General features: G+C 38.4%; 1 protein-coding gene across 4 annotated transcripts in view; it reads right to left on the bottom strand.

The window, feature by feature from the left end:
• Window positions 1–279: 279 nt before the first annotated feature.
• Window positions 280–15,026, bottom strand: part of LOC119083659 (major facilitator superfamily domain-containing protein 6) — a 22,718-nt gene continuing 7,971 nt past the window's right edge. The window contains exons 2-13 of one of the 4 annotated variants that reach the window (XM_037193438.1): window positions 10,378–10,381; window positions 7,893–7,981; window positions 7,665–7,803; window positions 5,913–6,138; window positions 5,647–5,830; window positions 5,349–5,588; window positions 5,088–5,275; window positions 4,864–5,027; window positions 4,493–4,796; window positions 4,248–4,425; window positions 2,736–2,792; window positions 280–754 (exon numbers count right to left, since the gene is read on the bottom strand). In XM_037193438.1, the coding sequence (XP_037049333.1) occupies window positions 666–754; window positions 2,736–2,792; window positions 4,248–4,425; window positions 4,493–4,796; window positions 4,864–5,027; window positions 5,088–5,275; window positions 5,349–5,588; window positions 5,647–5,830; window positions 5,913–6,138; window positions 7,665–7,803; window positions 7,893–7,956 (1,833 nt within the window). In that variant the 5' untranslated portion in view covers window positions 7,957–7,981; window positions 10,378–10,381 and the 3' untranslated portion in view covers window positions 280–665. Of the gene's footprint in view, window positions 755–2,735; window positions 2,793–4,247; window positions 4,426–4,492; window positions 4,797–4,863; window positions 5,028–5,087; window positions 5,276–5,348; window positions 5,589–5,646; window positions 5,831–5,912; window positions 6,139–7,664; window positions 7,804–7,892; window positions 8,641–10,377; window positions 10,382–15,026 lie in introns of those variants that run through there. The other 3 variants (XM_037193437.1, XM_037193435.1, XM_037193439.1) reach the window with 3 other exon arrangements.

The following is a 15,026-nucleotide window of genomic DNA, read 5'->3' as shown; positions in this document are numbered from 1 at the left end:
AATAGGCCCTGCTTACACTGGATAAATTTCAATGGAGTGCACAATTCGCAACAGCTGATCTTTTACCAGCTGGTGCGCATGATATTGTTCGTTAACTGACTTACACGTGTGTGTGTTTATGTGTGTGAGTGAATAAACCGGCTAATGCATTACTGATATGAGCGATAGCATGAACATTAGCTGGTAAAATGCAGCTGTTGAAAATGCACTCCAGCGAAATTTACCCAGAGTAAGTCAAATCGAAGGTTCAAATAAAAATTAAATTTTCAATCATCAATAGCCTCACCGAGTTGAGTTTCAAATCGTGCAGCCTTTAAAGTCACGAAGTCTCTATAATTATGAGAAAGACTATCGCTTCGAGAACTAATCGTGGAAATTATCGACATGAAAGTTCACGGATTAGATACCAATTTCATTCACTACACTGAAGTACGATCATTCCATTTTAGTCGAACATATTCAGTCTATAACCAAACTGACGTTAGAGAAATCAATTGGTCTAGTCAACGAAACGATTGATTTGTTTTTGGTGGCATAACACACAAGGAAAACACCGACAACAATATCTCCGTCACTAAGTCACTATAAACTTACAAAACTAAATGTGAGCTGAATTCCCAGTGTACCTGGGGTCAGATATAGAAACACGAAAAGAAGTACAATCCCTACGTATTGTCTGGCATATGATCTTCATCTTCCAACATACTCAACGCATCGGTTGGCGTTTTGTAGTAGGCAGACGCACTGCGTGAACCTGAAAATTAAAAGAAAAGAAGAATTTTGTTTGAGTTTATTTTGTTTTTATCTCGGACTTTTATTGTGCGGTCATTGAGACAATCAGTCAGCGGTTCAATATATCAGCACAATCAACTGATCACTCATTGAACATGACGACGGTTTCAAGGCTGCGACACTCTCTACACATTCACAGTTTTACAAGCATAAAATTGACAAAAATTATTTTAATCTTATCAGCCAGCCAGCTGATCTTCGGAAAGTTAATTAGTTACAAAGTCAGTAGCGACGACGACAGTCGATTTCATGCAATTGTGTGATTGAGGTCGTCAACCGGTTCTTCTACACCGAGAGGAACAGGCACACTACTGTAAATAAGAGGTATGTGGGATGGAGTCTGAGTCTCAACAATAAATTTAGGCTCACCGTTGGTGACGAATAGCAGACCGAAGAAAATGTTTGCTTTAGTCGAAATGAAAATCTGTTTTTCTGAAGTAGGCAATGCTTCGGTGCTTTTGGCGGGAAGAAACCTTCAAAAAACTAGCACGTTTACAGAGAGATGGTATGCTGACATTTGTAGGGCTTAATATCGAAAATTGAAGAGGGGCAGAGCAGCAAATATGAAATCCTATTCTTTAGCAAATTTTATTGAAGCTAGTAGTGACTACATCTACAAGAGTTAGTCATCCGATCGCAGATGGTTAAGTTTACCGGCACAATTTCGACAAAGTTGGAATTCAACACAGTCTGATATTAGTCTCTGTGTGGTCATACGGAGCATTTTTCGTGTATTTATTACTTGAATAGTCCCTCCCTTGTGACTGCCAGATAAAATTCATTATCCGTAAATTGACTTCCAAATCAAACTGTAAATATGAGCTGAGCATGGTGCTACAAGCTGCAATACGCCGTACGGTTCCTTGACTACGCATTAGAACGAAGCATGCACCGAATGTTACAAATTACTCTCACGAAGTTAATGACCACTAGCTACCATTACTGAGAAAGTCACCACACTATGCTGAATTAGTCACAGAATTTGTTTTTAAATTAGAAAACATTTCCGGCGATGCAACCAGGGCCTATTATATGTGAAATTGCGAAATTAGAATTTCGTTAAATTTCACAAATTTCGTTAAATTTCACAAATTTCGTTAAATTTCACAAATTTCGTTAAAATTTCACAAATTTCGTTAAATTTCACAAATTTCGTTAAATTTCACAAATTTCGTTAAATTTCACAAATTTCGTTAAATTTCACAAATTTCGTTAAATTTCACGAATTTCGTTAAATTTCACAAATTTCGTTAAATTTCACAAATTTCGTTAAATTTTACAAATTTCGTTAAATTTCACAAATTTCGTTAAATTTCACAAATTTCGTTAAAATTTCACAAATTTCGTTGAAATTTCACAAATTTCGTTAAATTTCACAAATTTCGTTAAATTTCACGAATTTCGTTAAATTTCACAAATTTCGTTAAATTTCACAAATTTCGTTAAATTTCACAAATTTCGTTGAAATTTCACAAATTTCGTTGAAATTTCACAAATTTCGTTAAAATTTCACAAATTTCGTTAAAATTTCACAAATTTCGTTCAAGTTCGCAAAAAAGAGACCCTGGCAGTGCATGTTATTTGAGAAATTTAACGACGAAATTACGTTTTCGGTAAATTTCTGAAGATTTCGTTAAGTTTCTCAGGATTTCGTTCAGTTTTAACAAATAACAGGCTCTGGATGCAACCGATAAATTAACTCGTCGTTGGAGTGCTATACTACCACTTATACTACGATCAAAACGTTCCAGCAACTTTACGACTGAAGTTTCAACAGACAGAAACAAATCGAAATGTTTAAGCCCCGAAAAATCTCTCAACCTCGCGGCTAAAAATACGAATGGTGAAAGCATAATGTCTCTCACGGTTGAAACTTCAATCGTCTCATGCCAGTTGTAAGCACATTTTGTTTTAATGACAAAAGAAAAACGTAATTTTGATACCTTCGTCCGGTTTCTCAGACTGTAGAAGTGTTGCCGTTGTTGCGCTTGCTTTCAAAACTTTTCGTTTGTAAATGTTTACGAGTAAAAAAAAGTGAAAAATATTTTTTGGTTTATTTTTACAAATTTAATATCAAAATTCCAAAAAAAAAATGGGAAAACCTTATCTAAATGACCGATACACCAACAGGTTATAAGACAATAAATTGAGATAAATGGAGAGCATACATCGTCCGTTCTCTAATAGCCAATCACACAGTGAGCTTGAACGAAATGTTTGAATTTGAATCTGTTATCGGGGGACTTTCATCATGGTCGATATGGATTAGATCTTTCATTGTACCGAAGAGCCATTTTAATTAGAACAACGTTTTACGGTTCGTGACAAGCAGCTTCTAAAGAAGCTTCTACAGTTTTTAGAGGCTAAGTTTTGCCTAAAGCCAAGAGCTGACCTTCTAGGATATCCGAGTCATCATTTTTACATCATTATTCGATACCTAAGCACGTAATCTCCTGTTCGACCAGTCAAATTAAGACGAGCACAGTAAAGTAGCTCCTTTCAATAAATATAAGAGGCAGAGTGGCCACGTCTGCATCAGTTTATCATAAGACCACAGTCGAAATATTTCGGTTCTGTCACGTTTTTGAGCTCTAACATGCCCTGCTGGCGGGACATTTCCGCAAAGTCAAAATCGTTCAGAAAACGATAATTATCGTTTGTTTAACGTCAACATCTTTCCTGACGATATTGACCATGACCTATAGTATGTGTGGACCGAGTGTTATGTCAGCCAGCTTATTTCGTAAGAGAAACCCGAATAGTATCGAAATGGACACGGGTTGACATTCCATGAAAATGAAATTTGTAGAATGGAAAATCGATTGAGGGTCTGTGCTGCTAGGTCATCCGATGCAGACTTTTCAACCTATCTACGTTTTAACGCTCAAAAACGAAAGTGAGAAAACAAACATTTTGTCTCGGGTGAGTTTCAAGCTGTGACGAACTTATGAGGGGCAGACATGGAAGTGATGGATTCTCTGTCTGCATTGAACTTCTAAGTCAAGTCTGACATTAGAGTGGTGCATACGCTAGATGAGTTATTTCAAAGACCCGCTGGGCTGCACAGGCTGCACCCAGTTACTCTGAAATGACAGACTTTCTTTGACGACAATAACTTTGTTCCAGCTCACCTTAGCAAGAAAAGCCTAGGAAAACGGTTGCTCTGATTTCCTAACATAGAGAACCGATATGCACAGCTCAATAGGGTATGGATGGATATCTCATTCCTTCAATTATTCCAACACAAATTTCGATTTTTAACTCTGTATTAACACGAATGGACCGTAGAACCTCTTAAAACCACTACTTACGAATCTACCCGACCACCAAACACCAGACACATCAATTCGCTTTTACATTACCCGGTGCGGTCAACAACAAATCGGTTTTCGTCACCGTGACATTTACATCCGCACTATCAGCTTGAACCGCATTACTCTCACGTCTATCCTTACCGTTCCATCTCGATCGTTGCAGCAATTTCTGCAGACCGATGTGAACCACACAAAATATCAGCACCGCAATGCCATAGATCCGGAACGTACTGCTGCCACCGACTCTTTCGAACATTATGCCGCCGATAAAGCTGCCAGTCGATACACCAACGCCTTCGAATATGGCACCGACCAAACCCTGAAAACCAAAACTCGTTTCACTCTTCGGTTGAGCCGTAAAAACAATCGGGTGACGTCTTCTCTACCTGTAACGTGGCTTCTGTACCAGTAGGAGCGACAATACTAGCGTACGATGTCATCGTCGAGTAGAACAGTCCGAATGTGACACCATTCAGCAGTTCGATCGGCAAAACCCACCACGGGTTCGATAATACTGAGTAGAGGAGGAAACGAACACCGAAACCGATCAGTACCAGGCTCATTGCATGAATGTGACCGATTTTCCTCAATATCCAACCGGACAGAAAGAAGAACGGCAATTCGCCGCCGAAACATTGGATGGCCATTGCGAGACCTTGCAACGTTTTCATCCATGACGTTTGATTGCATCTGTGCAGGGAAACCATTTTGAATGTGAGGGGAAATGCGAAACGAAAATGTTCTGCGGCGTACTCACTCCTGATCGGCCAGATTCTCCAGATGCCAAAACAGGAAGTTCCATATCAATGCCGTGCACAATCCGATGACAATGCACCAAATGAAAAAGGTGAGAACCGGCGGCGACAGGAACAGAACTCCCACATCTTTCATTATGTTCGGTGATCGTTGCGTTTGGACATTCTGTAAATGAACCAAAGAATCATTAGAATGAGTGGCGCACAGTTTCACTTTTTTCTTTACTTTAATTTTCAACGAGAACCAGAAATCAAATGCCAATAGAATCACCACCATGTAGAACACGACGCTGTAATTCTTATTGATTTCACTACCGGAGAACCTGTCCACCAATAATCCAGCAATGACTGAAAAGACACCCCAACCGACCGATCCCCAAAGGCGTTGATTGCCATACAAATGACTTCGTTCACCTGCAATGTTCACAACGGAGTTCCGATTGAACAACTTAGTCTCAGCAACGCAACGCGAAAACATTTTCTTTACCCAACATCGAAAAACAAATGGCATCGCCTACGCTCACAACGACGGCCATTCCGGCCCAACTCAGAGCCAGAAATAGCAAAAGCAGCCAAAATTCCAGCATATTCACGACGTTGCTGTTGTTGATTTTCGTTTCGGTTATTGCCTTCATTGTGAACTCGTTGTTGCAGCTGCCCTCGCATTCCACTTTAAAGTATGCTGTGTCGTTCAGCTGGGTTGGACACGATATGTTATGGCTTACGTCTGCAAAATTGAAAAACTAAATTTTTTCGAAGTCTCGCTGATGAAGTGTCTAACGTACCTCCCACAACCATCTCGGCTTTTTTCACTCCGAAGAACAGGCAGCTCCCAATATTCTCGATACTATTCAAGCTGTTCGTCGTGTGCATGTTAAATTCCCTACGGTTACTATCACAGTCTACGTTGTTTTGCCACTTATCACAAATGTAGTCCAACATCCACTTGTCCGGCACTTGGCATGTGAACTAAAGGAAGAACAGACAAAAAAAAACGGGAAGATTCAATTCAAATCGTTCAACCATCCCAAACAAATGCTGGACCACCCACATCGCAATTGAATAACAAATCGGTTCCATTGTCTGGATGCTCTCTGACCAGGTCATTCAATACGCAATCTTCTACCGATCCGCAGTATCGCAGTTCGCTGATGCTGCTATGGCAATGAAGTTCCACCGAAGCCTTATGATTCAGTTCTGGCAGGAAGTTGATGGCGAAAAATGTGACCGCCGTCAATATCAGAAAGAACAGAAACAGCATCCGTTGCAATTGAAATCTGTGCGTGTGGAATGGAAATTTAGAGTTTCGTTATTCGATGGAACTGAAATGACATTCAAGGTAAATTGAGTAGACAATTCGATGAATAATTTCCCAGCCGGAGAGGATTGAAACAATTGAACTGAGCCAAACTCGTTCGCAATTGGTATGATTCAAGTTTTCCGCAAAATTCTAGTCAATAATTTCGTCGACGTCCGGTTAGAGAAACTCCAGACTTAGCCGCCTAGATTTATAAATGCAACGGCTGCAAGCGAGGTTTCCCTGATTATTTACTTAAATCTTACCTGGAACGTCGAGAGCTTCGAGAAGTTTACATTTAGTCTGGGATGGCAGCAAGGGGCTTCTGCCACTGTTTCGATCTGATGAAATGACTTATAAAGCACCAAAAAGGTGTGCTGTGCACCTAATAGTGTTGCTCAAAAATACCACATCTCATCAGGCCATGGCGCCGGTGCCAAAGCGATGACCGACCTCGAGATGTAGTCACACTTTTTTGCATGTAAAAGTTTAGCGAATCACAAGCGAAATGAAATACTACTGCGGATGTCTGGGATGCGTAAATAACTTGTTGCTCGACGGATATTTAAAGCTCGTAATTAGTTGCAACTATCGAAGATTGACATATTGACAAATGAGCTCGCAAATGAGTGCTATGCACAAACAGACGGTAGGTGCCAACTAGCTTTGGGTCTTCCCGATTACAATTCAATTCCCAATTGTGATAGGCTCGTGGGTTAGGGTTTTAACATGTTTCAAAATTCAAGTTGACCCGAACTGGATTTTAACCCGAACCGAAACTAAGATTTCACAATCGACCCGAACTTGACCTGAACTTATAATCAACCTGGGCTCAATCCTAACCGGATCCGAATCTGAATTGGCTCGACCCGATTCTGAACCGAGCCTGATCTTTTACTATCGCGTTTGACCCGAAAATTTCAGGATGGAACAGGTCGGGTTCGGGTAGCCCGAAAAATTATGCATCAGCAATCCCGAGTTCTCACGAAAAATGTGTGTCGGCCCTGAAATCTTAGTTGAAGTTCGGGTCAAAATCAGGTTCGGGTTACTGTCAGACCATTTAACATTTATGCCTTCGGAGCAGATTTCCTGCATCTGTCTCGTAAGCTTCATAATATATTCGAGGTTCCACAGGTGTTCCTGTCTATGGTGCGAAATGGTTTTTTGTATTTCATGTAACGGAAGTGCGTTTTAACAGAGTCTAATTCGGGAGGTACTTAAGGGACGTCTCGAAAGACTGAAGTTACTTTCGTCACTCATCAATTCAATTGACTCCACCTTCCATAGTGAAACAGCAATTACGACACCAAAATCCTATTAAGCTGTTACAGACGGCAATCATATGACCAGTTCTGTTATCGGGTCTATTACTTCCATCGATCAACGTATTTTCAAATCTTGTACTTCAATTGTTTTAACATGCATTTTACCATATAAAGGACCATATTACCCTGAGCCTGTCATTACTTTTGTCGAAGTTTTCGTTTTAACAGATGAATAACTTACCGATCGGCTATAGCACCGAAAATTGGCTTTGCCAGCAGTCCAACAACCGGTAGTATTGTGTAAATTGTACCAACAATAAATGAGGAAAATCCCAGCTGACGTATGAGTGTTGGCATAAATGGAACCACTGTCGACGTGCCTTTAAGATTAAGAGAAGAAGCACGAGATAATGCGCATCGAACAAAAGCACTCGTCCGATATAAATAGTACAATCGTCGATCGACCTACCGGCGTTGAAGAAAAAGTAATGTGCCTTCATCGGCAGCATTTCCTTGTCAATTTTGAACTTCATTCTGCTGACGATGTTCGACCCCTTTCTATTGGTTTCGGTTGGAATATTCGATGTAAAACTTCGATTTACAGAAACTGATCACAATGTGACGACACAAGCAATGGAAAAAACACTTTCTATTGTTCCAACGACCATAATTCCAAAATTAAACAAACGAAGTCTGGTTTCACGTTATCAGCGTTTTCAGTGTTCATTTGTATCACATTCAATTGTACTTAGTTAAACACACAGAAAGTATTCGGTTACAGATGCTGATAAGACAAAATAAAACTGAACGTTATCGTTCATGTTCTCAACAATTTACACACCAAAATTGGATGTGCATTTCATTATAAAATTTGTTGTTTTGCAAGATGTTGTAACCTACATTGCATGTATACACGCTCAGCTCATATATGCAATCACCATTAAGAGTTTAAAATGATAATTAATGGGGTTCTGCATTCAGAGGTCGTTTACACACATGTGTGTTACATCAGTTTACACTTTCACTGTTCAAGTTCGTCGGTTAACTATCCAGCGAAAAATCAATTTCACTAATTTATTTCGATTAAAGCGAATTTGTTGTTGTTTATTATTATTATTCCTCTTATCCAAGCAGCAATGACAGTTAAAATGTAATAAAAATTCTTTGAATAGAAAAAAAAACACGCACACGAGAGCCAAATAATACAGAATGCCGGGAGTGGGAGACACAAAAATATATGTCAAAAAATGCAACAACTATTGCGTAGGTAGTAGAACGAATGGCAGTGGTTGTACTGGAATCGAATGCATTTGAGAGCCGTCAAACAATGCAAAGCAAAGTATATCAACACCATCACCACTGAAGGTAATGCAGACCCTCAGCGGATCAGAGGTTTCATGTGAACTCAGAGTTTGTGTGGAATCAAATTCACCTCACGACTAGCTGCAACTTGACGCAAACGAACTCAATATGTATGCAACGTAACAAAACTCACCTCAATTACTAGGTCCCACCTTTTGGGCGGGCCAGGTCCCTTGACTGACACTTTTCTAAATGTATTTTTGACGTATTCATGAAAACTTGTCACATTTAATACATAATATATTTACTATATTAATGACTCCACGCAAATGACAGTAAAATTTGTCAATTTTTTTTTTCTTGGAAACCATCGAGGGTAAGGTGGAATTATTTTTGACCACTTTTTGAGCTCTCAATTTTCTTAAAAATTTTCAATTTTCAAGATTTTCAGTCAACCTCAAATCATAAATAAAATATGACTCGTGTAGATTACGACCCTCGCTTCGCTCTGGCCGTAAACTTCTCACTCGTATGAGCTGTCTATTATTCTGTTTGATTGCTTTTTTGTTACATCAGAGTAGATGCGAAGCTTGTTTTGTGAATGTGGAACTAGGACTTTTTCACAAAATAAAAACGTGCGATAGATGTTCTTCTCTTACACTTTTGCGTAAAAAAAGAAGTTCCCCGGTACTTAATATACCTTCACATGGTGACATGGTAATAAATGAACTTTATCAGTTTTTGGTTGATCGTTAAAAATAACTCAGTTTACCAATATTTTCGGTAAATTGGTACCACTCTATAATGGTAAAGGGATTAAAAATATTTGTAAAAGGAAAAATTTATTGGTAGACCGAGAAAAAATAATCCCTCGATTTCCCATTCATGAAACCTTCAATCGTGATTAAAACGTCACGACTCGTGTGAATTACGGCCCTCGCTTCGCTCTCGTAAATTTTTTACAATATTCTCTTTGATTCATTCAATTCCATGTATTTAAAAAAAATATTCAAAAATTAGTTGAGATAATTCAACTTATATTGCCTGCAAAAATTTACCTTTTTTAAAAATTTCTTACACTTTTTAATCAAAGTGTGCTCATTTGGTAACAGGCATTTTGCTGGCGTAAGATGTGGTTGTAAAGGGAATAAAATACTACCTACTTGATAAATGACAAACAACTTGATAGTTGTTAGTTGTTAGTTGTTAGTCAACTATCAAGTTGTTAGGCAACTATCAAATTTGTTAGTCAACTATCAAATTTGATAGTCAACTATCAAGTTGTTAGTCAACTCTGAAATTTGATAGTCAACTAGTTATTTAAAAAAAAAGAATCGTCCAAATTGGTTAAAAATTACTCAAGTTATCGTGCCTTCAACGATTTTTTGTTACCCACATTTAACGTTTTTCATAGCATTTCATACATTTTCAATTACAGTGAACCTTTTTGTTACCCACATTTTTTGGTATTTTCTGCAATGAAAGTAAATAGATAGGTATGGCCAAACGTTCAAATTTGTTCTACGGATTTGCATGGCGCCACCTCAAACGAACTCATTTCTGGTGCAAATTTCCACTAGAAATGAGTTCGTTTGAGGTGGCGCCATGCAAATCCGTATGTGCTCCGACTTGTATGGACTGACCATACCTACTTATCTACTTTCATTGATTTTCTGGTGTAAGACCCTGACTTCCAGTCAAGGGATTAACAACGATTAGGTGTGAAGCTGATATTTTCCTTACGCATACTAAAAGGCTTTCACACGAATTGTCTGGAAAATGGATAACTTCCTATGATATTTCCGAGAGAGAAAACCACTCTTTTGTGATCAACATGGTTAAGTGTCCATTCCACTCAACAGAAAGTATTCCGTGAGAGAGCCGTGAGAGAGCGAACTGTCAAATAAACAAAGAAAAAGTTGAAAAAATTCAATTTTGTCTCTCACATGGAGTACTTTTTTGGTAGGAGGAAACTAAGCATAAATCGCAGTTAATCAGCAACATGATTTTTGTGAATACGTACGGGTAATCAGTGATTATAGGGTGGGTCGTAGTTTCATTTCGTTTTTATTTTAAAAGGCCTGGCTTAGGCTATACTTACAATTGACCAAGGAATCCGAAACAGCTAAAAAAAATTTAAAAAATTAATTTTTCCCCTGCCTTCTAGCCTCATTTTGATTTTCGGTGAGTAGCATGAAATTGCACACATTGTTGACTGATATCTCGGGCATTTGAAAACAGAAGGCATTACTGCTAACTGTAGTTAATAGCTGAGCAGTCCAGCTATAAAATACCATGAGAACGTTGTTGACCTTCGCCTTCACTCGGGCAGAGTAACTCTGTCAGTGTTACCGACTAAGACTTTTCGACAAAAAATTTCAGCTTTATTTGCAAATACAATCGACAAATCATGACATAATACGTCGTGTGAGGTATGTCTGAACAGGTAATCTCATAGAGAGTCCATTGCAGAGACGTTTGTTGAAAACGAGTTGAAAAAACTCACAGGAGCTAAGTTTTCGAAGCCCAAAGTTGGCAACTTTTTGTTAGAGTGAAAAGTCAAATGAACAAAAATCGACGAATTTACGCTTATTTGCTCAGAAAAGTGTTATTAAGGGTGAATAACTGAACTGAACTGAACGCCTTATCGACCTCAAAAATCTGCAAATAGTTCTAGCAACAAACAAAGTTGATGAAGGTCGGTTGAGTACTTCCAGAGATATGGTAGTTACGCCCTTAAGCAATGTTTCCTAGTATAGACTTGACGGCTGTTTAAGGTTAAAAAATTGTACCCACCTTCCGATCCTCTCCTTAAATTCTTATTTGTGAGAATGACATGGTCTGGTCTGTATATGTTGGGGTGAGTGTTAAAAATGGAAACCAATTCCGGAAACCGGAATTCGGAAATGAATCAAGCTCCAATCTGGAATCGCAGTCACTCCGTTTAGCACGCCGTTTTAGGTCAGTTTTAGGGGAGGTCACGCAGATCGCCATTTTATTAGATACGCGGGAACACACCTTTTCCATACAAACAAATTCACCAAAATTGAATTTGTATGGTGTGGTGAATTTTTTGTATGAAATGTGGTGTGTAACCCGCGTATCTGCATCTGCGTGACCTCCCCAAAGTATACAGCCTTGGTTTTAATAATGCGCATGCGCATTGCGCAGAGAGAGAATTTTCTCTGTGCGCATGTGCATTTTCTACACGGAGACCCTAAACGGTGAGCTGCGTTTGGGCCTCAACAGATGGCATTCCTTTCTCTGTATTGGTGAAACCTGTTGTGATCAAGGCTGTATACTTTGGGGAGGTCACGCAGATCGCCATTTTATTAATTTTATTAGATACGCGGGAACACACCTTTTCGATACAAACAAGTTCACCAAAATTGAATTTGTATGGTGTGGTGAATTTTTTGCATGAAACGTGGTGTGTAACCCGCGTATCTGCATCTGCGTGACCTCCCCAAAGTATACAGCCTTGGTTGTGATTTCTCTTTTGTCTTTTGTTTGCCTTTGACTTCACCATGTCACCAATCGTCGCCGAATTGCAAATTGAGTTTAGCCGCTCATAATTTGTGTGTGTCATCAGAACTCGTTTTAACGACACTCACTAAATGTCGGAAGTATTAAATTAGACAGAGTAGCGTTTCTACTCGAACACAGAGAGATCTGCAATCTACAACTCTCCTAAACAGAGAGAGTAAACAACACCAATCTTGTTGTAGTGAATTGCTGCATTAGAAAGTCACTGGAAAGATACGTTGGAAAAATTGAAAAATTTTAATTTTGCCGATGTGGAAGTGACCTGATTTTATGAATGAAAAGAGGCGACTATTTTGGCATACGTCGCACAGTGTTCCAAAACGTTACTGCCACATTCATAAATCTATTTTTGACATCAGTACGTCACTTTGCGACCCCTTTATGTCCGGAATTACCCTACAGTAACAGTAGACTTTCGAAAAACCAAGAAAAATTTTTGTTGGTTTTTTGGGTTTTGGAGCCCATTTTCCCCGTGGGGGGTTGTAAATTTTCCATGTTAAATATAAAAATCCTAAGGACGTTGCAACTTGCATTGAGACACCTCAAGCATACTCCTTATGGTATTTTCTATGTTCCCCTGCCTCTCGCCTTCACTTACTACTGCAGAAATGTTAGAGACAACGATTTTATTTCATGAGGCTTTTTTGAATTTTTTTGGTTATTGATGAAAATGTGGAATAAGAGATCTGTTTTACAGCGATTGGTGAGCAGGTAGGTTCGGGAACATAGAAAATACCATAAGGAGTATGCTTGAGGTGTCTCAATGCAAGTTGCAACGTCCTTAGGATTTTTATATTTAACATGGAAAATTTACAAACCCCTCACGGGGAAAATGGGCTCCAAAACCCAAAAAACCAACAAAAATTTTTCTTGGTTTTTCGAAAGTCTACTGTTACTGTAGGGTAATTCCGGACATAAAGGGGTCGCAAAGTGACGTACTGATGTCAAAAATAGATTTATGAATGTGGCAGTAACGTTTTGGAACACTGTGCGTCGTTGTTTAAAGGCATAGTAATGAAAGGAACTTCCATTTTGCCATCAGATTTATGATCTTTATTGAAAACAATACCGAAACCTTTGATCGTGAAATTTGTTCAAATTTTCAACCTAACAAAATGGATGGCTTACCTCTTTGACCGAAATGTTATTTTGATACTAGGTATGTAATGTACGCTGGAAGAAAAACTGTTATTTCCAATAAATTGTGAATATGTTAAGAGAACTTAAATGTTAGATTTTTCTACATTTCTTTTTTATGTTTGTTCGTTTTTTCCATTCAAAAACTTAAATAAATAAATAAATTAGACAATAAAAAATTCAAAATATTCAATACAATTTTCCTCTCTCTTTCTCTTTCCATTTTTAGACCCGTACGAAGTACAGGGGTCTTATAGGTTTACGCATACGTTTGTAACACGTCGAATTGGACTCCCTGAGTAAAGGGAAACCTATTGTTTGATTGATTGATCCATTTATTCATCATGAAATAATGCGGTTTACAAGAAAGAAAAATCTTAAACCTAAACAAGAAATTATTGGACTCCACTGTGCATAGCACCTTGAAGGAGTTCACAAAAGAAAATAAAAAAAAATTCTCGACCTTGAAATCATTTTACACTTGCTTTCGCAAAAAAAATCATGAAATGTTATTATAAAAGCAATAATAAGAACGATAAGAATGAGAGCATCATTCTTCTTGAAATACACGTGAAATATCAAATTAAAAAAATTTTAATTAGCCGACAACCGATCAAAAACGTAACTAAACTTTCAACGAAATTTTCTATAGCTAAATGAAATGAATTTATAATCAGGTCACTTGATGATCAGAAACGTATATCGATGGCTGTCGTTGCCGTTGGTAGAAGATTACTGAAATCCAGGAGATTGATACAAGAAATACACTGCCGTAATACGGAACTCCAAAATGTGATTTCAGTTTTCAGCTGAGTTTGTGTGTTTAAATTCCAACTTCAAACCAACGACGATTGGAGTGCTTCAGTTGTGTCGTTGATAACCAGCATTGTCATACAACAATGGGACCAAATCATATGTGAAGCGTATGGCGATGAGACAATGTAACTGATACGTATGAAATTCCTTTGATGAGTGTTGAGCCGCTCATAATAACCAGAAAATAGACGACATCGAATTGTTTCTTTGGTAATTTCCAAGAAAAAACACTGCAAATGCACACGTTCAGTTACACATTCAAAATTCCATGTTGACAGCCAACAATGAACAATATCCGTAGAACAATGCAATATGTGGCAATGTGGTCGAATGGAATTCTCTCGATGTTGATTGTATTTGAGGTTGCAGAAAGTTGTTATAATTATCCGGAGAAATGGTTGTCGATATTAATTTTCCATTTAGGGTGCTCGGTCAAATTAAATGCTTATGACTTAATCAACACTGCATAAATTAATACTTTTACAACCGAAACGAAATGTGTGTAACAACGCCCGTACTGGACGTCTGCACTGTACGACCACCATCTGCAAACTGCCATTTGTGGTTGTCTAGAGATGCCAAATCAGTGAAAAAAAAATGTCCGTCTGTCCGTCTGTCCGTCTGCACGATAACTCGAGTAAAACACATCCGATTTTGAAAATTCTTTTTTTCCCCGTTTGGTAATGTCGAAAGACAGGCTAAGTTCGAAGATGAGTGATTTTGGATCGACCCCTCCCGAGCTGTGGCACAATAAGTGCTTTACGGTTTTTTGAAGATATCTCCGGACATTCAAACGTTACAC

Source organism: Bradysia coprophila, unplaced genomic scaffold, assembly GCF_014529535.1.
Source record: "Bradysia coprophila strain Holo2 unplaced genomic scaffold, BU_Bcop_v1 contig_70, whole genome shotgun sequence".
Lineage (NCBI taxonomy): Eukaryota > Metazoa > Arthropoda > Insecta > Diptera > Sciaridae > Bradysia > Bradysia coprophila.
The sequence above is the reverse complement of the archived record's forward strand: the minus strand, read 5'-3'. Positions and strand labels throughout refer to the sequence as shown.